Source organism: Anopheles coluzzii, chromosome X (assembly GCF_943734685.1).
Source record: "Anopheles coluzzii chromosome X, AcolN3, whole genome shotgun sequence".
Lineage (NCBI taxonomy): Eukaryota > Metazoa > Arthropoda > Insecta > Diptera > Culicidae > Anopheles > Anopheles coluzzii.
The window spans coordinates 3,052,528-3,074,913 of NC_064669.1; the positions used below are offsets into that span (position 1 = coordinate 3,052,528).

A 22,386-nucleotide genomic window follows, 5' to 3' on the forward strand; every position below is an offset into this window, starting at 1 on the left:
TCATATAGATTTTTGCTCGGAAAGTCAGAAGGCTATATAGGTCATAATTAGATGAAACTTGTCGAAACACATTGCAAGAAAAGGACAACTATATAATGATGAGTTGTAATACGCCATCTATTGATCAAACCAATGAAGCTGTGGTGCTTTCATTTTTTTTTCTATGGATATTCGATTTTCCAGTCGTTTAAGCTTAATCTGTGGCGCTTGGGACCAGCACTGAAGCAAGTGAGATTTGAGTAATGGGCGATGGTCGACCACCAAACGACTGGAAAATCAAATATCCACAGAAAAAAATGTAAGCTCCATAGCTCCACAGGTTAGCAAAATATTAATATAGTTAAGAAATACGTATGAATCTGTCCAATGTACACGAATTCGCGTATGTTGTTGTTTGTATAGTTTAAAGATGCGTTGGCTCCAACGGAGTTCTTTTGCCTCTAGAATTCGTGTATATCGGTCTCTCGTACTGCGGAGAATTGCTGTACATTTTTTATTTCAATTATTACACCAGTCGGTCGCGTGGGTGACGAAAGTACATTCAAAATGTTGCTTGGGAATAATAAAAGGCGAGTAACGCTTCTCCATTGTGACGTAAAAGGCTGATCTTCATTTCCACAGGGAAGAAGAAGAGATCCTGCATGATCACGTACGTCGAAGGGTTCATCGAACAGAAGCGAGAACACCAATCGGGCTTTGTTACAAACAGACGCCTTGTCTCTCTTCAACGGCGAAACGAAATTTGAGAGGGGAGGTGAAAAAAATAAAAAAAAAACAAAACAACAAAACATCCAGTTCCATTCTCCCGACGCATTGATACAAGAGCAGGATGTTTCCACGATAAAAAAAAACTACAGTCTCACCATTTTGATTAAATGGATTAAACTAGGGCTCTCCAAACTACGGCTCGCGGGGCGCTTGCGGTCCCTACCCATTCTAAAGGTAGCGTCAAAATGACACTCAACTACGTTGATTGTGAAGCAATGCGACCCGCGAACTGAAAAGTTTGGAGACCCCTGGTTTAAACAATTGGCACACCATGTTTTCTTATTTTTTGTACAAGTTAATGTTTGATCGAGGAGGAAAACAATAGTTAAAACGAAAAATTAGACATTGCATGACGATTGTAAAGCAAGCATCAATAGATAATATGAGTTCAACAGCAACGACAAACATGTACCGACGTGTTTTTGAAGCACCGTCGCCCCCAAAACAATGCCACTCAACAAAAACAGAAAGACGAAAAATCTGACCGAGTCTCATTTAGACAAAACAGTACAAACTCCTATTGCGTGCCCCAAAAAAAAAAAAAACTGTGATGAATGCGAAAATGTGAAAACATGCTCTTACAGTTGAGTTTATAAAATGACAGAAAGAAATAAAATAAAAATAAGTATCAATAATGCTCCTTTTTTTGCTCGTAATTCACGTATATTTCATTCGGGAAATCATGCAAAGAATTACACCACACATTGTCGTTTCCTTACTTGCTATTGAATTGTTATTCATATTTTGATTTTTTTTAAGCAATAAGCATTGATGGAAGCAGATAAGCGTAAAGGGTAATGTAGCAAGCAAGTAAGCAAAACGGCCGCACTGCCGTATTTATTAAATACAAAAAAAAAATGGCAATGAGAAATTTGTAAAACAAATGTAAATGTTAAGGAACCATGATCAGATCACATATGGTGGCTTATTACCAATCTCTGGCAATGTATTCAAGGACCTCCTCTTCCTGCTTCCTGATAAGTTTTAAGGCCTCTTGGCGAGTTGTAAATTTGTACCGCTTCATGAAAATACGTATAATCCATTCCATCAGCAGAATGGAGGTAAAAAATTCAGTGTACTGCAATATTGAGACGTAAGTGAGGTTATAGTTTTGGTAATGTTTTTTTTTTTCAAAGCAGCACCATTACCTTTCCATTTAGTTCAATTGGCACAAATTCATTTTCCAGTACTTGCATCATGGCCATCTTCTGATCCTCATTAAACAAGTGACCAACGTCTGTATAGTCGACCAGCTCCTTATTCGCCATCCACTGCTCTTCTAGTTCATCTTTGTGCTTCAGAAATATTTCGTGCAGCTCCTGCCTGTAATCGGCAAATGTGGCTAAGATTTCCGATTCAGGCATGTCGGTGCAATTGCTGCAAACGAGTAAAAGCAATGTAGAAAACTGATCGATCAACAATTTAGATATATTCAGTACTTACAGCACTTTAGGTTTTTCTTCTTCCTTTTCATCTTGATCGTTGTTTGTGGCTTGTGGCTTTTTGTTTTGCTCGGCCCTCCCAAGTCTTCCTGCTTCCGTTTGTCTGCCATTTTCTGCCATGCCATTTTACACGCCTGCTCGGGGGTTGAGCCGCTTGGTGAGTTTTGGCGTGTTGGAGATTTACCGAGAATTTTCGTTGTGTAAAAGTCGGGTGCGGATGAAGGACCGGGTTGGGAGCTATCGGCTGACGGTTTGTAGGTTCTTTTGATAAGGGCTGGATGGGCGGGCGGAGCCTCGGGCACGTGCTCTTTAACTGGCTTCGGATCGTTTCCTTCTACTCCGGTAGCGTCTTTCGGAGCGCCTGATTCATGAGCCGCGATCTGCGCCTTCATTCTTTTGTTCTCATCTAACAGTTTGTCAATAAACTCGTCGCGACGCTTAATTATCTCCACAAAAGTACGCCCTTGATCTCTAATTTCAACAAAAAAGCAGGATTGGTGTAAATTTCTCAGCTCCTCTTGAAACAAAATGTTCAATCTGTCGCGATAAGAACCATCCCGGATGTTAACCCTCATTTCCAGGTAGGGACGCTCGACACATTTCAAGTAATAATCCTTATCCTTTTCGTACGCCGGATCAAGGTTTTCACCAATCAAAGCCAAATTTTGGTCAAATATTTCAAGAAGCTTCGGGTAGACGAACGAATGCCATATTTCGCTCGAGAGAAACTTGTTTCGCTCCGCAAATCCAAACCCCACCCGGGAGCCGCTATACGGTGGATCTTCCACCGGCTTCACGACGAAATTCACCAACACGTACCTGTCGCCAAACTGGGATAAACGAATTCGCCAAACACCGGGCACAAAATGTTATACAGGCGTAATTTTTCAGAAATTGAGCATAATAAATAAATTAAATACCTTTAGCTTCTCCACCAATTGCGAAACAGCCATTTTTGATGCGATTGACACCCAAGCGTTCAGACGATCATTTGAGTTCTTTCTAAAGTATCATCTTCTTCTTACTCCGTAGCGTACAGTGGGATTTTGTATGTCGTATATAGTTGATGGTTTAAAGTCATATTTAAAATTTATACCGTTTCCTTAACGCTTTCGACCACTCTGAACGCGTAACGATTGTTTAATGTGAATTTTGTGGTATTATTGTAATGACATATTTATGGCTTTATGCCAGAAACCCAAGGAACATATTAGATACAGGTCTATGTAAATCTTAGGCAGCGGTCTAATGTTGTTGCGCGCAACATTGTTGCTCGGCAACATATCGCTGAGGTGGTCTATGAATGTTGCTGGCAACATTTCGCTTTGACATTGTTTAGCGTAAAAAAATTGCCAATTAACAGCTCAGAGTTTATTTTTTATCATTCACTTACTGAATGAAGTGTTGAAAAAACAAAATATACAGTGGAGCGCCGTTTATCCGGGCTTCTCGGGACTTGGCTTCGCCCGGATAAGCGAATAACACGGATAATGAGTCAAATCATATATTTTATCACCAATTCCTGGTTATTTTTTGGAAATTTTTCTTATTTTTTGATAAAATAACTCAGTTTTTATTAACTTCATGTTTTTCGAAAGAAAATTTTTAAAATTTGCCATGAATTCTAGTGTTTTTTGTTATGACAATGTGCTCTTATAACCGCTTTTTCAAATATTCTCCTCATAACCCAATGTCACTTTTGTATTGAACTGTCATTTCTCAACAGCACGGATAAACGGAAAGCCGGATAAAAGGTACCCGGATAAACGGCGCTCCACTGTACACCAAAAAATGTATTATAAATGCTTAAAATCCAAATTTAGCGGATGTCAACAAAACGCACGCTGCTGCTGTGTCATTTCATACACCCGATTACCATGACCAAGGTAAATAGAAAATGTTGCCAGACAAAAATCAAATTGGATTGAATTTGGCATGCAACAAAGTTGCGCTAGCTGTCAAAATCCATACATTTTGTCTGCAACAATGTTGCGCCCAACAAGATTAGACCAGTGCCTTAACCGGCGTTCGACCATCCATAAAGAAAGACATCCAACTCAAACAAACGTATGTGATGTACAGTAGATCATCGATTATCCGGGCAGCATGGGACTGGATCAAGGTGTATGTATTTAGAAGAATGATTTTTACCCAAGTGCCACAAATCCACTAAACGACCACTAAACGGCTTCTAAACGACTCAAGTTCTCTACCTAAACGGAATATAGAAAGACTTCGTTTAGCAGACGGCAAACGACTCATGCATTCTAAAAATAGCAAAAAAGCTGGTGGCGCTACCTGTTGGTGGGATACCCCAACCAGTTGAGCTTCATCGCTTGGAAGAGAGCTTTCTCATTTCCTCTGTACTGTTGTACGGTTTCGCATTGAAGTTATGCATCGCTAGAACTAGAACGGCGATACGATTGTTTAAATACTAAACTCCAACGGAAACCACCAGCACTGAAGCAAGTGAGATTTGAGTAATGGTCGTTGGTGTTGATACCCACGTATCTGACCACACGACCATTCATATAGATTTTTGCTCAGAAAGTTATAAGGCTATATAGGTCATGATAAGATGAAACTTGTCGAAACACATTGCAAGAAAAGGATAGCAATATAATGATGAGTTGTAATGCGCCATCTATTGATCAAACCAATGAAGCTGTGGAGCTTTCATTTTTTTTCTATGGATATTCAATTTTCCAGTCGTTTAAGCTTAATCTGTGGCGCTTGGGTATCGCTTCTGTTCTGACATCTGTTAATCCCTGTACACCAGTTTCTATTTACAAACATTGAATTGCTGTCATTGATTGAATTGCTGTCAAATGTATGCGTACGGTTAAATCGCCCACCGATTAATCCACCCCCGGATAATCGACATTCTACTGTATATGGAGGTGCACCGTAAGGCTGCGCTCTGGCACCAATCGAACACGACAACCAACTCGAACAAACCCATATAATCATATGGAGGTGCACTGTCAGACACAAACAAACAAACAAAACAAACATGTCAAATCCCATACATTTTTCCAAAGTGGGTTTATTATACAGGTGGGCTTATCCCGAACAATTTGACAGCCGTGCTGTAGAAAAATGAAAACGAAATGACAGGAGGGGATTCGATCATTTGTTGATGTATGCGTGAGAATTCCAATGGCTGTTTTGGTTGATGTGTCGTAGTGTGCGTGAAAAACTACGTATCACAATCGAATCCCCTCCTGTCATTCGTTCGTCCAATATGGCCTTCCCGCCAAACCTATAAGCCCACCTAGTCCCTATACCCACTTTGCATTTTTCATGTTCGATGTCGTGTTCGATTGGTGCTAGAGCGCCGGGTAAGGCGGCACTCTAGCAGCAATCGAACACGACATCCGACACGAACAAACCCACACAATCATATGGAGGTGCACTGTGAGACACAAACAAACAAACAAGACAAACATGTCTGTGATGTGCGATACCCACCTGTGCTGTGAGTACCTTGGCTGTCAAACGCTTCACAGCTACAGTAGATAGACTTCAATTCGGGACATTTTCAAGTTTGTTTACGTAGTTTGCCTCTTGTTCGTCTTAAAATTGCGACCAGAATATTTAAAATTGCTATCAATAATATTTGCAATGCTTCGCAATTAATTATAACATCAAATATACAGGTTTGAAACATATTAAACTATTGCGTGTACATAATGCATGTGTGTGCACTGTATGTGTTTTGGCATGGATGTTTATTTACATTTTTCAATTTTAACTTTTTTATGATTTTTATGTTATTATTGATGTGAATAAGTAGTAAATTATTTGTTGAATCTTCCCCCTGCAGAAGGATATTCATTTAAACTATGAAAATGCTTCATTTTCGAGATGAAAAGATAGGCGTATTGCAGTGCATCATGACAGGTCTATAAGACATCGAACAGCTGATAGTGCACCTATCGAACAGAGTCGTGTTTGTTTGTCTCGTTCGATTGGTCCCAGAGCGCCGCCTAAGGCGGCGCTCTAGCAGCAATCGAACACGACATAAGACACGAACAAACCCATATAATCATATGGAGGTGCACTGTCAGACACAAACAAACAAACAAGACAAACCTCGAGTCGAACATGTCAGTTGATTCTGTCTGTGATGTTCGATACCCACCTGTGCTGTGAGTACCTTGGCTGTCAAACGCTTCACAGCTACAGTAGATAGAATTCAATGCGGGACATTTTCAAGTTTTTTTTACGTAGTTTGTCTCTTTTTCTTCTTAAAATTGCGTACAAAATATTAAGAATAGCTATCAATAATATTAGCAATGCTTCACAATCAATTATAACATCAAATATACAGGTTTGAAACGTATAAAACTATTACGTGTACACAATGCATGTGTATGCACTGTATGTGTTTTGGCATGGACGTTTGTTTACTTTTTTCAATAATAAATTTGAATGATTTTTATGTTATTTTTGATATTAATAACTAGTTTATTATTTGTTGAATCTTCCCCCTGCAGATGGATGTTCATTTAAACTATGAAAATGCTTCATTTTCGAGATGATAAGATAGGCGTATTGCAGTGCATCATGACAGGTCTATAAGACATCGAACAGCTGACAGAGCACCTATCGAACAGAGTCGTGTTTGTTTGTCTCGTTCGATTGGTCCCAGAGCGCCGCCTAAGACAGTTCAAACAAACAAGGCAAACATCATCTCGACCAAGGTGGATTAAAAATATCAGGTGGTGGATTAGGGCCTTTGGGGGGTCGCCATAGTTGAGGGACTTTACGTCATTTTAGAACCGTTGACCATTGGTTTCCACACACAAAGCTTAGCAAATATAACAGATTTCTTTGTTATTATGTGCATTTTACCCACATAGCCAGCTCGTGCTTTATAGCTGATTTAGGGCTGTTTAACAAAAAATCGTTCCGATGTCGTACTTTGTGGCTGATTAAGAGATAGACGGTACTTTGCGGAACTATGGAGCTTTTTAACAGGCACATGGTACTCTTTGGAACTTTGCGGCTGATTAGCACTATGTGTAGGGTTCATAATGGAACTTGAAGGCTTGTTAAGAAAGGGTACTGAACTTGGTGGAACTTTATAGCTTTTTAATGCATGACATCGGTACAACGTGGCTCTTGTCAAAGTGTCAAAGACGGAGGCCGGCAATAATCTCATTGCTGCTGCACAAGTTAGATTCGTTAATTGAAGAATGAATATTGAGTGAAGTGATTGTGAAATATCAGTAAATTGTGTAAAATTTTGTGTAATTCATCAATACAAAAGATTTAAAAATATACATATGTGATTAAACGAAAAAAATCTTGTTGTTTATTTCATCGATGACGCTTGCTTGAAAATATAACACAAAGAAAAATAATCCCTGGCATCGTGGCATAAGGAAGCTGCTTAGACGCTGTTTGAAAGACCCACATAGAACTTTGATGCTGTTTATCTACTGCAAAAGGCGAATTAGAGCAGCGATCTTTAGCGTGCCAAAATGAGCTGCTTAAGCAATTCTGGCTATTTGGGTAGTGTGTCTATTGATTTTATCGAAAAAACGTAATATATTAACAAAAAATTTGATGATTTGTTTATGCACGAAATTTAAAATCATGCTAGCATGAGTTCTAATCTCAAGTAAATTCCCAAATAGCCAGCTCGTACTTTATAGCTGATTTAGGGCTGTTTAACGAAAAATCGTTCCGATGTCGTACTTTGTGGCTGATTAAGAGATAGACGGTACTTTGCGGAACTATGGAGCTTTTTAACAGGCACATGGTACTCTTTGGAACTTTGCGGCTGATTAACACTATGTGTAGGGTTTATGATGGAACTTTAAGGCTTGTTAAGAACGTGTACCGAACTTGGTGGAACTTCATAGCTTTTTAATGCATGACATCGGTACAAGGTGGGTCTTGTCAAAGTGTCAAAGACAGACGCCGCCAATCATCTTATTGCTGCTGTACAAGTTAGATTAGTTCTTTGAAGAAGGGATTTTGAAGAAAGTGATTGTGATTGTACAGTAAATTGTGATAAGTTTCGTGTAATTTATGAATATTAAGGATTGAAAAATATACACATGTACACAAACAAAACAAATCCTGTTGTTTATTTCATCGATGACGCTTGCTTGAAAATAAAACACAATGAAAAATATTCCCCGGCACCCTGACATAAGGAAGCTGCTTAGGCGCTATTAAGAAGGACCGCCTGGAACTTTGATGCTGTTTATCTACTGCAAAAGGCGAATTAGAGCAGCGATCTTTAGCGTGCCAAAATGAGCTGCTTAAGCAATTCTGGCTATTTGGGTTGTCCATGCGGCTCGTAGATAATGAGGAATTAATGTAAAAATTGAAAAAAAAATAATGATTTCTTAATTTTTATCATCAAAAATGTCGAAAACACAAAGAATTCTAGAATAAATTCACAGAATAACACAAAATAACACACTTTAATGTATGTTTCAATGTTAAATAAGAACTCACAAAGTCCAAAATATATTTTTAAAGAATATTAATTCGAAAAAATGGGGTAGATAAATTATATGAACAAATTTAATTAATGTAAACAAAGTTTGAATCCTGGGGACCTTATGTCAAGTGTCTAATTGTCAAAATGCACTAGAGTCCACCACCTGATATTTTTAAATCCACCTTGATCTCGACCCGTCATATTTCATACATTTGTCACGTTCAATGTTTTGTTTGATTGGTGCCAGAGGGTCTAGTGAGGGAATGGTCAGAGACTCGCCGCAAGTTTTGTCGATTTTTTGAATGATATTTGGTAATAACAGCATCTACGATGATGCCACAACACCGTATGCGAGTTTCATCGTGCGTAGACGTGCTCAGTGCAGCAGTAGCTCAATTAAACGAAACTGACATGAACTCTGAACGCGCATTTGAACATGTAAATTTAAGAGGAATTAGAACTAACAAAAATGTGATAAATACGCTTTCAATCCAACACATTCAGATTACAGGCGGTCCCCGAGATACACGGTACCTCTTATACGCGGATTCGGAGATACGCGGTTTTCTAAATTTGACAATTCTTTGAGCAAATTGTACTGATTTGACACATCAATTTCTAATTGCCAAATAATTTCCGTTTTTATCAAATGTTAAAAACTATTTCAAAAGGTTTAAAACAGTTATATTCAGTCAGAATCATATCAAATAATTCATAAAGTGACTAAAACCGCCCCCTACTTGCAAAATTACACGAAAATTAGTGATATTTTAGCTGGAAATCACGAGATTCGACTTACGCGGAAATTCGAGATACGCGGTATTTTGCGGCCGTTTTCGGTCCCCATTAACCGTGTATCTCGGGGACCGCCTGTATAGTTTCTTAAATCGGGCATAAAACCACATTGTTTGGTGATATTCCAAGTGCAGTAATTATTTATTATTGACACAGGAAATAAGCATCTAGAATCCTGTTCTATTACCGTCCAAATAGACATAGAGCGACAACGTCGCTCACGACGAAAAAGAGCTCAAAATTTCACTCGGTGTAGATTAAAGTAGCTCATTTGACTCAGTCAACCAACTTGTTTTTTATTTGAAAACACACAAAAATAGGTTAAAATGTGTTCAAATCTATTTTTTTGCGTTTGGCATTAATCTGGCTTGTAAAAAACTAGATAATTTGATTATTTAGGATGAAGCAAAATTGTCGCGCGCGACGAGTAGCTCTGTTTGCAAAATTGAGCTACTGTTTGTCGCGCGCGGCGTCGTCGCGCGCGACGTTTTCGCTGTATGTCTATTTGGACGGTTACACCAGTCGGTCGCGTGGGTGACGAAAGTACATTCAAAATGTTGCTTGGGAATAATAAAAGGCGAGTAACGCTTCTCCATTGTGACGTAAAAGGCTGATCTTCATTTCCACAGGGAAGAAGAAGAGATCCTGCATGATCGCGTACGTCGAAGGGTTCATCGAACAGAAGCGAGAACACCAATCGGGCTTTGTTACAAACAGACGCCTTGTCTCTCTTCAACGGCGAAACGAAATTTGAGAGGGGAGGTGAAAAAAATAAAAAAAAAAACAAAACAACAAAACATCCAGTTCCATTCTCCCGACGCATTGATACAAGAGCAGGATGTTTCCACGATAAAAAAAAACTACAGTCTCACCATTTTGATTAAATGGATTAAACTAGGGCTCTCCAAACTACGGCTCGCGGGGCGCTTGCGGTCCCTACCCATTCTAAAGGTAGCGTCAAAATGACACTCAACTACGTTGATTGTGAAGCAATGCGACCCGCGAACTGAAAAGTTTGGAGACCCCTGGTTTAAACAATTGGCACACCATGTTTTCTTATTTTTTGTACAAGTTAATGTTTGATCGAGGAGGAAAACAATAGTTAAAACGAAAAATTAGACATTGCATGACGATTGTAAAGCAAGCATCAATAGATAATATGAGTTCAACAGCAACGACAAACATGTACCGACGTGTTTTTGAAGCACCGTCGCCCCCAAAACAATGCCACTCAACAAAAACAGAAAGACGAAAAATCTGACCGAGTCTCATTTAGACAAAACAGTACAAACTCCTATTGCGTGCCCGAAAAAAAACTGTGATGAATGCGAAAATGTGAAAACATGCTCTTACAGTTGAGTTTATAAAATGACAGAAAGAAATAAAATAAAAATAAGTATCAATAATGCTCCTTTTTTTGCTCGTAATTCACGTATATTTCATTCGGGAAATCATGCAAAGAATTACACCACACATTGTCGTTTCCTTACTTGCTATTGAATTGTTATTCATATTTTGATTTTTTTTAAGCAATAAGCATTGATGGAAGCAGATAAGCGTAAAGGGTAATGTAGCAAGCAAGTAAGCAAAACGGCCGCACTGCCGTATTTATTAAATACAAAAAAAATGGCAATGAGAAATTTGTAAAACAAATGTAAATGTTAAGGAACCATGATCAGATCACATATGGTGGCTTATTACCAATCTCTGGCAATGTATTCAAGGACCTCCTCTTCCTGCTTCCTGATAAGTTTTAAGGCCTCTTGGCGAGTTGTAAATTTGTACCGCTTCATGAAAATACGTATAATCCATTCCATCAGCAGAATGGAGGTAAAAAATTCAGTGTACTGCAATATTGAGACGTAAGTGAGGTTATAGTTTTGGTAATGTTTTTTTTTTTCAAAGCAGCACCATTACCTTTCCATTTAGTTCAATTGGCACAAATTCATTTTCCAGTACTTGCATCATGGCCATCTTCTGATCCTCATTAAACAAGTGACCAACGTCTGTATAGTCGACCAGCTCCTTATTCGCCATCCACTGCTCTTCTAGTTCATCTTTGTGCTTCAGAAATATTTCGTGCAGCTCCTGCCTGTAATCGGCAAATGTGGCTAAGATTTCCGATTCAGGCATGTCGGTGCAATTGCTGCAAACGAGTAAAAGCAATGTAGAAAACTGATCGATCAACAATTTAGATATATTCAGTACTTACAGCACTTTAGGTTTTTCTTCTTCCTTTTCATCTTGATCGTTGTTTGTGGCTTGTGGCTTTTTGTTTTGCTCGGCCCTCCCAAGTCTTCCTGCTTCCGTTTGTCTGCCATTTTCTGCCATGCCATTTTACACGCCTGCTCGGGGGTTGAGCCGCTTGGTGAGTTTTGGCGTGTTGGAGATTTACCGAGAATTTTCGTTGTGTAAAAGTCGGGTGCGGATGAAGGACCGGGTTGGGAGCTATCGGCTGACGGTTTGTAGGTTCTTTTGATAAGGGCTGGATGGGCGGGCGGAGCCTCGGGCACGTGCTCTTTAACTGGCTTCGGATCGTTTCCTTCTACTCCGGTAGCGTCTTTCGGAGCGCCTGATTCATGAGCCGCGATCTGCGCCTTCATTCTTTTGTTCTCATCTAACAGTTTGTCAATAAACTCGTCGCGACGCTTAATCATCTCCACAAAAGTACGCCCTTGATCTCTAATTTCAACAAAAAAGCAGGATTGGTGTAAATTTCTCAGCTCCTCTTGAAACAAAATGTTCAATCTGTTGCGATAAGAACCATCCCGGATGTTAACCCTCATTTCCAGGTAGGGACGCTCGACACATTTCAAGTAATAATCCTTATCCTTTTCGTACGCCGGATCAAGGTTTTCACCAATCAAAGCCAAATTTTGGTCAAATATTTCAAGAAGCTTCGGGTAGACGAACGAATGCCATATTTCGCTCGAGAGAAACTTGTTTCGCTCCGCAAATCCAAACCCCACCCGGGAGCCGCTATACGGTGGATCTTCCACCGGCTTCACGACGAAATTCACCAAAACGTACCTGTCGCCAAACTGAGATAAACGAATTCGCCAAACACCGGGCACAAAATGTTATACGGGCGTAATTTTTCAGAAATTGAGCAAAATAAATAAATTAAATACCTTTAGCTTCTCCACCAATTGCGAAACAGCCATTTTTGATGCGATTGACACCCAAGCGTTCAGACGATCATTTGAGTTCTTTCTAAAGTATCATCTTCTTCTTACTCCGTAGCGTACAGTGGGATTTTGTATGTCGTATATAGTGTATGGTTTAAAGTCATATTTAAAATTTATACCGTTTCCTTAACGCTTTCGACCACTCTAAACGCGTAACGATTGTTTAATGTGAATGTTGTGGTATTATTGTAATGACATATTTATGGCTTTATGCCAGAAACCCAAGGAACATATTAGATACAGGTCTATGTAACCCTTAACCGGCGTTCGACCATCCTGTGGCGCTTGGGTAGTTCTGTTGCTAGTTCTGTGCACTGCAGGGAAAACTTGTCTTGACTCAAATAAATAAAAAATAACTCGAATAGAACAACATAAGCACAATATTTACCCGAAATAGGCGGTTTATATGTTTTCGTGGCATATGCGTAACTAGAATTTGAGGGAGCCAGCCAGAAAGAAGAAGAGACATAACGGACGACAGAGCAAATGTCAGATGAATGCCAATGTCATGAGCGAGATAAAACAAAAAATGCCAAACAGGCATTTGAACGTACAATGAATAAATGCAGTTTCACATTGATAAAGCAATTAGAAATTGATGTGTTGTATAAAGTGGATAACGTGAGTCACGACATACACCACCAACTGTTTTACTTTTTCATGCTCAAGTCGTTTACAGTGTGCTAACCGGAGTGTTTTAGGAGCACGTGAGCTTGAGTCGTTTAGTGGCGTTTGTGGCACTTGGGTAGTGCGATGATCGCATAGCGTAAGGCAGCGGTCTAATCTTGTTGCGCGCAACATTGTTGCTCGGCAACATATCGCTGAGGTGGTCTATGAATGTTGCTGGCAACATTTCGCTTTGACATTGTTTAGCGTAAAAAAATTGCCAATTAACAGCTCAGAGTTTATTTTTTATCATTCACTTGTTGAATGAAGTGTTGAAAATTTTGTTTCTACACCAAAAAGTGTTTTATAAATGCTTAAAATCCAAATTTAGCGGATGTCAACAAAACGCACACTGCTGCTGTGTCATTTCATACACCCGATTACCATGGCCAAGGTAAATAGAAAATGTTGCCAGACAAAAATCAAATTGGTTTGATTTTGGCCGGCAACAAAGTTGCGCTAGCTGTCAAAATCCATACATTTTGCCAGCAACAATGTTGCGCGCAACAAGATTAGACCAGTGCCTAAGAAGCACAGTCGAATTCATTTTAGCTAGTAATATGGATTCTGTTGTAAATATCGTCTGTAAAGCCACAGCTCGGTGCTCTTTGGACCTGCAAGGTATAGTGGCGTGAGAAACGGCAGTTGTCAATGTTTGCACATCCATTTCTCAGCTTCTATTGCGATATGTATAGAAGTCCATGTGTCGCTCTGTAAGCTGATAAGTTCTTTCTTTTTTCTATTGCTAGCACGTTTGGAAAAGCGAACAACACCAGCAGAAATGAAAAGATGAATGAAAACTCTATTCCAGTGTTGTTGGAAAAAAATCCCCTAGAAAATAAAATTCCTGCAATCCCTGTGTAGACAGGCCTTCATCACGCTCCCCTCCATCAGCAAGTCAATGACAGCGTGCGGTTGAACCGTGCCGCACCGCTTATTCGGCGCTGCGAGCGAGCAAAACACCCCGGTTGAACCGTCGCTCGGTGCTGGGCACAGTGCAAAACCCTCGGAAGGAAAAGTGATAGTTTTGCGTTGTATGCTGTTGGCCAGCTTTTTGCACCTGCTAGCGGGATTAGCGTTGTGTTTCTTTACCGTACACTACATCTACTACATCGTAACAGCACTGTATCGGTTTTCTGGCGCTCAGATGCAATCGGAGGATGCGAAATACATTAAAAAGTGAGTAAGGCAAGAGGGGCGACGCACCCACACACACACACACACACACAGGCGCGCGGGGTAAATTAAAAACCTTCGCAAGACACCCACCCTCGTTTGAAGAAAAGCACAGCAACGAAGTGATTGCACCCCATCCGTTTCGGTAGGGGGGTTTGGTGGTTTATCGATTTTTTTTTGCTGTCCGCCTGCCACCCCTCTCCAGTCGCCCAAGGGTAGGACTTGTCGTTAGAGCTGCAGGAGAGCAACACAGCACCCGACGGTTGGGCAATTTGGCAATGATTCGTTTGCAGCTTTTTGGTAGTCTCGGGGTTGGGGGAAAACCGCGAAATTGCAAGAACAAACCGTCTAATATTGTACCAGTTTCACAATGAGGCGAAAAACCAGACGTATTGTGGGGAAGCTTTCCCGATGGTTCCGAATCGATCGATAAATGAGAAAGAAAAAAGTGTATAAAGCAACTCCTATCAACCAGCTGGCAGCGACCGTGTTTGGTGTTGACTCTATAATTTACCCGTTTTTTCACCCCTTCCCCCGGCCCCCCATCCTCCCCCTCTACTATCAAACAAGACGATGGAAGGGAGGAACTGTCGAACCTCATCCCACGGAAAAGGCACTCATTGTGAACTACAAACTAGAAGCGGCCGTCTTCGGTGACCCTGGTGATCCCATGCTGGAGGATAAAAAGGTACGTCTGTACGTCCGCAAGCACACCAACACACCTACCCACGGCGGAAGTGTGCAAATTAAGCAAAAAAAAAAGGGTGTCATTTCGCAACGGTAGCTTGTTGTGTGTCGTGGAATAACATTTAAAACAATCGATTTGCATCTTTTCGCTTTAAAGGACTGCCAGCGGATCATTCGGCTCAAGTCGCTCAACTCGAAGACCGATCCGGCCGTGCTCGCGCGGGAGGTGGTGGACAAGTGCGACCTGATCCACAAATCGCAACTGTGCGATATTGAGCAGATCATCTACTACCTGAAGAACCGGAAGGTGGTGGAAACGCCGGTCGTCGGGGCGGCCGGCGGTCACCACAACCACCATCAGCAGCGGTCCGTTTCGCGCATCTCGGACAAAGCGAGCGCGCCGGTCGACACGGAGAAGGCGTCGATCCGCAACGTGGACGACTACATCGAGCTGCTGTACGAGGATTTGGCGGAGAAGGTGAAGGGCTCGCGGCTGATACTGCAGCTCGCCCGCGATCCGGACAATCTGGAAGAGCTGGAGAAGAATGGTAAGGGACTGAAACGGGGTAATGAAACAAATGAAGAATGCTAAAATTAAACATTTGGTATGCTTGTGACTCGGCGACGCATGATAATTGCGATCCTTGGATTGGATCAGCTATTGAGCATAACATTGCTCTAACTTTCAGTTAAAAAATCAAAATAGCAAAAAAGTTCCCATTTGCTCCATAGCAACGCCCGCGGGCTAAACATAAACCATGCTTAATTTATCTGTCAAGAATTTTCCACCGCTTTTCATCATTTTGCTGTAGACGCCTGTCGACCATGTACGCTTTCATAGATCTTGGTTTTGGTGTCGATGACCAACTGGCATGAGTGGAATGGACAGATCACGTAGAGAATTTCAAGCTCTACTACTTGATGGGCTTCTATGATGGGCTTCTATTCTATGAAACAGCTTGTCGAAGCAAAGTACCTTTATTTCCTTAGCAATTTTAAACTCGACATCGAGACAACTCGATTGCAAGAATAGAATAAGCGTGTATGTTCAATCCACTAGTGTTTGCGGAGTTTAGAGGCAACGCTTGCAAACTTCTGCAACAGTTGACTCTTTCCCAGTGCTGCAAAATGTCATGAGCATCATGAGATGTTCATCGACGAAAACGATGAAAATATCCGTAGTAGCTTGATGCTCATTGCTGATACACAATGAAAGTGCGTCATGACACGCCGAACACGACATGCGAGTGCTTGAGTCAACCGTGATACTCTGATTTACAAGCTTAATGCCGTCACAAGCATAATCATGACTTTTTCTGGCTGTGAACAGTGCTGCGAAATGTCACCCCCAACACTCATGACTGAAACGAAACTCAAATCAGCTCACATACACAGCTGAGATGATCAGAGGTGAGACTCAAATAGTTAATGGATCAATCACATGCTTGGTGACATTTTGTTTAGCACCCAACTCTTGGTCACTCACTTGGTCACGACATTTTCTGTCGATGATAATCACGACATTCTTGGAACTTACTGGGCGTGTGGTAAAATGAGCATGCTTTCTCGCTGTCTGGTTTGATTGTCTGTCAGGTCACACAGAGCGAGAAAACATGCTCGTTTTGTTTCTTGGAACCGCTCGCACGGCACCGCATATCTCCCAAGACTATCGGGATGATCACCGACACAAAATGTCGCGACCAAGAGACTGACCAAGAGCTGGCCACACAAAATGTCACCAATCATGTGATGGTTGCAACAACTGTTTGAGTCTCTCCCCTTATCATCAAAGTAGTGCTCGTGATGCTGACATGATTTTGTTTCAGCCGGAATTTGTTATGACTATATCAGTGACATTTTGCAAAACTGATCACAATAATAAAAAAGTCATGACATAGTGACTGACCAAGCGATGGTCACAAAAATGTCACGAAGCATGTTTTGGTCACACCAATCGTTTTGAGTATCACCTCTGGTCATCACAATCGAGTACGTGATGCTGACATGGATTTTGTTTCAGTCCGATTTTCTTATGACATTGACATTTTCCAGCACTGATATTATCTACCCTTAAGCATTAAACTGTACCATTGTACCGACTGTTCCCTTTTTCATCATCTATTTTGTTTCCTGCGCTCTCTTTTTCGCTCACCCACCCCAGAAGCGGTACTGAGTGCGCTTTCGCGCGTGCTGCGCGAAGACTGGCGCCGGTCGCTCGACCTGTCGACCAACATCATCTACATCTTTTTCTGCTTCTCGACCTACACCAACTTCCACTCGGTGATAGTGAACTACAAGATCGGGTCGCTGTGCATGGACGTGATCGACTACGAGTTGCGCCGGTACGATCAGATGAAGCACGACATTGACGCGCGCAAAAGCATGTCCGCGAGCAGCTGCAGCACGGGCAGCGGCAAGGAGCGGGACCTGGACGGGGGCGTCGCGGGCGGCGGCAAGAGCAGCACCGAGCAGCTGGACACGATCATCGACCAGGAGAAGCCGAAGGAGATGGAGCCGCCACGGCGGCGCATCCCGGAGCTGAAGCAGCGGCCCAAATCGGGTAACTGGAGCGGCAGCCTAATCGGGAGCGGCATAACCCTGAACAGCCCGCTTACAAAGGCCCACTCGATGAACAACAGCTACCACGAGCAGCTGACGAACGAGTCCAGCCCGACGAGCCAGGGTGGCGCGGGCGCTGGTTTCGTCAGCCCCATCACCAGCTCCAACTCGACCGAGTCGATGAATGCCGGCGGCGGCGGCGGCGGCAGTGGTTCGCACACGCCCGGCTCGGATACCACGGTGGCGGTGTGCGAAAAGCCGGACCCGCGCAAGCTGAAGGACGATTACGACAAAATCAACAAGCAGTTCAAGTTGTTCGTCCGCAAGCAGGAGCAGCTGCTGCGGGTCGCCTTCTACCTGCTGCTGAACATTGCGGAAAACGTGAAGCTCGAGGAGAAGATGCGCAAGAAGAACATCGTCAAGATGCTGCTGACCGCGCTCGAGCGGCAAAACTTTGACCTGCTGGTGCTGGTCGTCACCTTCCTGAAGAAGCTCTCGATCGTGCTCGACAACAAGGAGGAAATGTACGAGCTGAACATTGTCGAGAAGCTGCCGCGGCTGCTCCAGTCCCAGAAGGATCTGGTGCAGATGACGCTCAAGCTGCTGTTCAACCTGTCGTTCGATGCGCGGCTGCGGGCGAAGATGATACGCGTCGGGCTGCTGCCGAAGCTGGTCACGTTCCTGAGCGACGACAAGCACCACGGCATCGTGACGAAGATCCTGTACCACATGAGCCTGGACGACAAGGTGAAGTCGATGTTCACGTACACCGACTGCGTGCCGGTCGTGGTGGACATGCTGCTGCTGAATCTGAACCAAAAGTCCGACCCGGACCTGATTGCGCTCGGCATCAATCTCGCGCTGAACCGGCGCAACGCGGCCATGATGATCGAGAACAACCGGCTGCACAGCTTGATGTCGCGCGCGTTCAAGTGCCAGGACACGCTGATCATGAAGATGATACGCAACATCTCGCTGCACGACACGCTGCGGCCCCACTTTGTGGTAGGTATTGCATTCGGTGTCCTTGAAGATCCGGAAGAATGAAATGATTGAATATTACACGTTTCGCCGCACCCGACAGGACTTTGTGGGCGATCTCGCCAAAATTCTAACCGAGTGTGACGAGGAAGAGTTCTCCGTCGAGTGTCTCGGCATACTGGGCAACTTGGCACTGGCCGATCTCGATTATTCCCAAATCATTCACAACTTTAACCTTATACCGCTGATACGAACCATGCTTGTACCAGGTAATGCCGCAATTATTGCCCTGTCTTGTTGGTTATGAGCGTTGCTAATAAACGTTTGCTTTTCTTCGTTTGCTGCTGGCTAGGTAAATACAAGGACGATCTGGTATTAGAGATGGTCGTGTTCATTGGCACGTGCGCACTGGACGAATCATGCGCTATGCTGCTGTGCAAAGCGGACGTGATTCTGTCCCTGATCGAGCTGCTGAAGGCGAAGCAGGAGGACGACGAGATGGTGCTGCAGATCGTGTTCGTGTTTCAGCAGGTGCTGCGCCACGAAAGCACCCGCTGCTACATGATCAAGGACACGGAGTCGCCCGCCTACCTGATCGATCTGATGCACGACAAGAACGAGGAGATACGGCGCGTGTGCGACGTCTGTCTGGACATTATCGCCATCACCGACACGGAATGGGCATCGCGGATAACGGTACGTCGCGTCGGACCACCCTGGCACGTTTGCATTTCTTCATTTCGCGTGTGTGTTTTTATTTGTTTGTTTTGCAGCTGGAAAAGTTCCGCAACCACAACAGCCAGTGGCTCAGCATGGTGGACTCGCAGGAAAACGCGGACGACATTCAAACGTACGGACCGATCGAGGACGACGAGGCCGACCTGCCCACCTATCTCACCTCCGAGTATCTCGATCAGCTGTACCTGCTCGGTGGTGACGGGGCGGACGAGAACGACTGCAACAAGCACCGGTCCGGCTCGTCCATGTCTAACTACAGCCGTCCGGTCAGCCGGTAAGTGCCGATACCAGCAACCTATTTGGGGGGCGATGCAATTAAACACGAACAAATGTGTTCTACCACCATTCACAGCTATAGCCGCGATCTAGAGGATATGGAAATTATTCACTAAATCGTTCCGTTTGCGAGGGTGCTGCACACGAGCGTAAGTATAGTGGGCCACGAAACAAAACGGATTGATCCCTGTGTGAACGCAACGACGAGACCCGCACGTGAACGGTTCTCGATTGATGTAAAGGTGTTTTGGCGCAGCGTTACTAATTTTCAGTCTAATACTCACGTCGACCCACTTCCCCCGCCCCATGCTGCCGTAGCAAAGATGTGTATTATTACTACTAGTTTTCTTTTTGGTATTTAAAAAACAAACAATGCAAGCAAACCAGTTAGGTCGTGGGGGAAGGTGGTGTAATAGGGTTAAGCAGTAGGCCTGGTTGTGGCTGTCGCTTGACTGTCTCTGTGGTGCTTTAGTTTTTTTATTTTTTAAATAGTCATTTTCATCCATGTGCCTAGCAGTATCTTTATCCGTGACTGAAATAGAGAAGCGTAGGATGATGGGGGACGGTACGCGGTGGTACAGTCGTCAACTCGGCTTGCGGGGTACTGATTAAGTCACGAGTGCCAGTATAGGCCGGCATGATCGCGTAGCTCGTTACGCCAATTAGAAGACCAAGAAGCATGATAAAGGATGCGGCTAAAGAAGCTTAACTAAGAGTCTATTAGATGTATTGCTTTTTTGTTTTAATTTAAGGCAAACCCGCGATCAATCTTACGATCCGGTTGGTGTGATTATTGTTTTGTTTAACAGCAATGTACCAATAGTATTATGTTCTCTACTCTTTGGTTTTGCCTAGCAATTAACGTGTGTGATGATTGTTTCCCCCTCTTCGCCCAAACTTGGTTTTCAAAAACGCAACAATTACTCGTGTGTACGGGTTGGGGAGGATAGATTAAGAAAAGTCTGCTTTTTCAAAGAAATAAAAATATTTAAAAATCAATAAAACCACTTTCGTCGGTATAAAGCGCATACCTACCACTTGGCCTGTTTCTACCTTTTTTTTTGAAAGAATTGCCCGATAGAATGTTTGGTAAACTTGTTTCTTCAACAGGAGAAAATTAAATTGAATCAAAGCGGTTAATTTATTCTACAATCTTATATAAACTAGTGTTGGGTTTTATGAATCTTTCGTTGAGATTCAGTCACATGAATCTTCAGGGATGAGTGATTCGAATCTCGAATCGAATCTCCAAAGATCCATGAATCGCTGAAGATTCGTAAATCTTTAAAGATTCATGATTCTCTGTATATTCGTGAATGTCTGAAGATTCTGGAATCTCCAATCATTCATTAAACTCTTAGGTATCCATTAAGATTCATGCATCTCCGGAGATCCATGAATCTTTAGAGATGTATGATTTTTTTTATTCAGGAGGAACGGTCCAAAAAGGCCGTATTGCTTAAGATGTATGATTTTAAAAATATTGAATTTGCTCGATCCCCGATAGTGGAACAGTGGTTAACTCGCACGACCTAACAACATGCCCGTCGTGGGTTCATGCTTTGCATGGACCGTCTCCCCGTAGCAAAACAAACTATCTGGCTGTGCTGTATATACCAAGAAGTCTCGAAAGCCTACATAGGCTGGCATGACCACAGAAGAAGAATAATAAGAAGCCCAAGCTCTGAATTAACGATGCCACTTTGCTACGTCACAACGCCTCTTCCAAGAATTCCAACGCCAAATTCAAAATTAATCTTTCCGCTGTCGGTGGGTTCAGGTTTCGAGCAGGTTGTTATCACTATGCTAGCGCATATATCTATCTATCTGTTTGAAAATTCCCTATCGATAAAAAAGAAGTAACAAATCACTCTCAGGTGTGCGCTAACCTGTTTCTCTCGCTGCGTTGTTACACTAGAACACAGGTAAAGTAGGACACGATGGAGATTACTTTTAATTTTAGTGTGTTAACTTTGAATTGTATTGCCGGGTTTTCCAATTCACTTTCGAATGTGCACACAATTATTCACCCTCTTCAAGATGTTTTTCAACAGCTGCCAAATGGTGTATTTGTTTCATATTTCAGTTGTTACAGATGATTTTCCACACATTACAAAGAATTGTCAAACTCAATCCAGCTTGAGACGTGTTGAAAATCATGCTGAAGAAATCAAAAGTTTTGATGATGGAAATGAAATACAGTGCAACCCCTCATAGCATGCATTGTAACATGTTGTGATGCATATGAAACTCATATATCTACAATTTAGTTTGACCGGGAACCTATTATTTCGCTTTTCATACAAATTGTATGAAAAAGAACCTCTCTCACAACGAGTGAATCATTGGAACGGATTAATCTCGTTATTAGGCGCTCCACTGTATCAGATTCATGCGAATTAACATCTTGTAACGTTTTCATGCGAAACTGACTTGGAAAAGCCGGTATCTTACCGTTTAGCTGTGGTGAAACTGTGGTGGTGGTTTAGTGTGGTGAAACACTTCCTCAAGGTGAGAAAAAGGTAAAAGTGAAATAGTGTCCTTCCTAATCTAATCACTGTGTGCCACGTTTTTTTTATTTTGTATATATTTAAATTCACTTGCAAGGTCACCAGTGGGACCGGGGCCAGCTGCACTGTGTGCCTTG

The 22,386-nt window shown here is 42.5% G+C and overlaps 3 protein-coding genes across 4 annotated transcripts; 1 reads left to right on the top strand and 2 right to left on the bottom strand.

Moving 5' to 3' along the window:
* Window positions 1-1,423: 1,423 nt before the first annotated feature.
* On the bottom strand, window positions 1,424-3,378 carry LOC125907504 (uncharacterized). The gene is made up of 4 exons (XM_049610148.1): window positions 3,131-3,378; window positions 2,212-3,040; window positions 1,917-2,145; window positions 1,424-1,846 (listed from the first exon to the last, which is right to left on the bottom strand). Exons 2-4 carry the CDS (start codon window positions 2,328-2,330, stop codon window positions 1,697-1,699), a joined length of 498 nt encoding a protein of 165 aa, XP_049466105.1. The 5' UTR covers window positions 2,331-3,040; window positions 3,131-3,378; the 3' UTR covers window positions 1,424-1,696.
* A 7,518-nt stretch (window positions 3,379-10,896) lies between these two features.
* LOC120959089 (uncharacterized) lies at window positions 10,897-13,849 on the bottom strand. Of its 2 annotated transcripts, XM_049610145.1 has the most exons (4): window positions 12,600-13,849; window positions 11,681-12,509; window positions 11,386-11,614; window positions 10,897-11,315 (listed from the first exon to the last, which is right to left on the bottom strand). In XM_049610145.1, exons 2-4 carry the CDS (start codon window positions 11,797-11,799, stop codon window positions 11,166-11,168), a joined length of 498 nt encoding a protein of 165 aa, XP_049466102.1. In that variant the 5' UTR covers window positions 11,800-12,509; window positions 12,600-13,849; the 3' UTR covers window positions 10,897-11,165. The 2 variants fall into 2 exon arrangements, 1 of the variants encoding a protein (XP_049466102.1); XR_007452724.1 differs by lacking the exon at window positions 12,600-13,849 and having other exon boundaries at window positions 11,681-12,592.
* Window positions 13,850-13,924: 75 nt separating this feature from the next.
* Window positions 13,925-20,780, top strand: LOC120950681 (kinesin-associated protein 3). Its single transcript, XM_040368934.2, has 9 exons — window positions 13,925-13,943; window positions 14,072-14,501; window positions 15,069-15,186; window positions 15,343-15,733; window positions 17,347-18,749; window positions 18,829-18,994; window positions 19,078-19,421; window positions 19,499-19,737; window positions 19,816-20,780. Exons 2-9 carry the CDS (start codon window positions 14,359-14,361, stop codon window positions 19,853-19,855), a joined length of 2,844 nt encoding a protein of 947 aa, XP_040224868.1. The 5' UTR covers window positions 13,925-13,943; window positions 14,072-14,358; the 3' UTR covers window positions 19,856-20,780.
* Window positions 20,781-22,386: the final 1,606 nt, after the last annotated feature.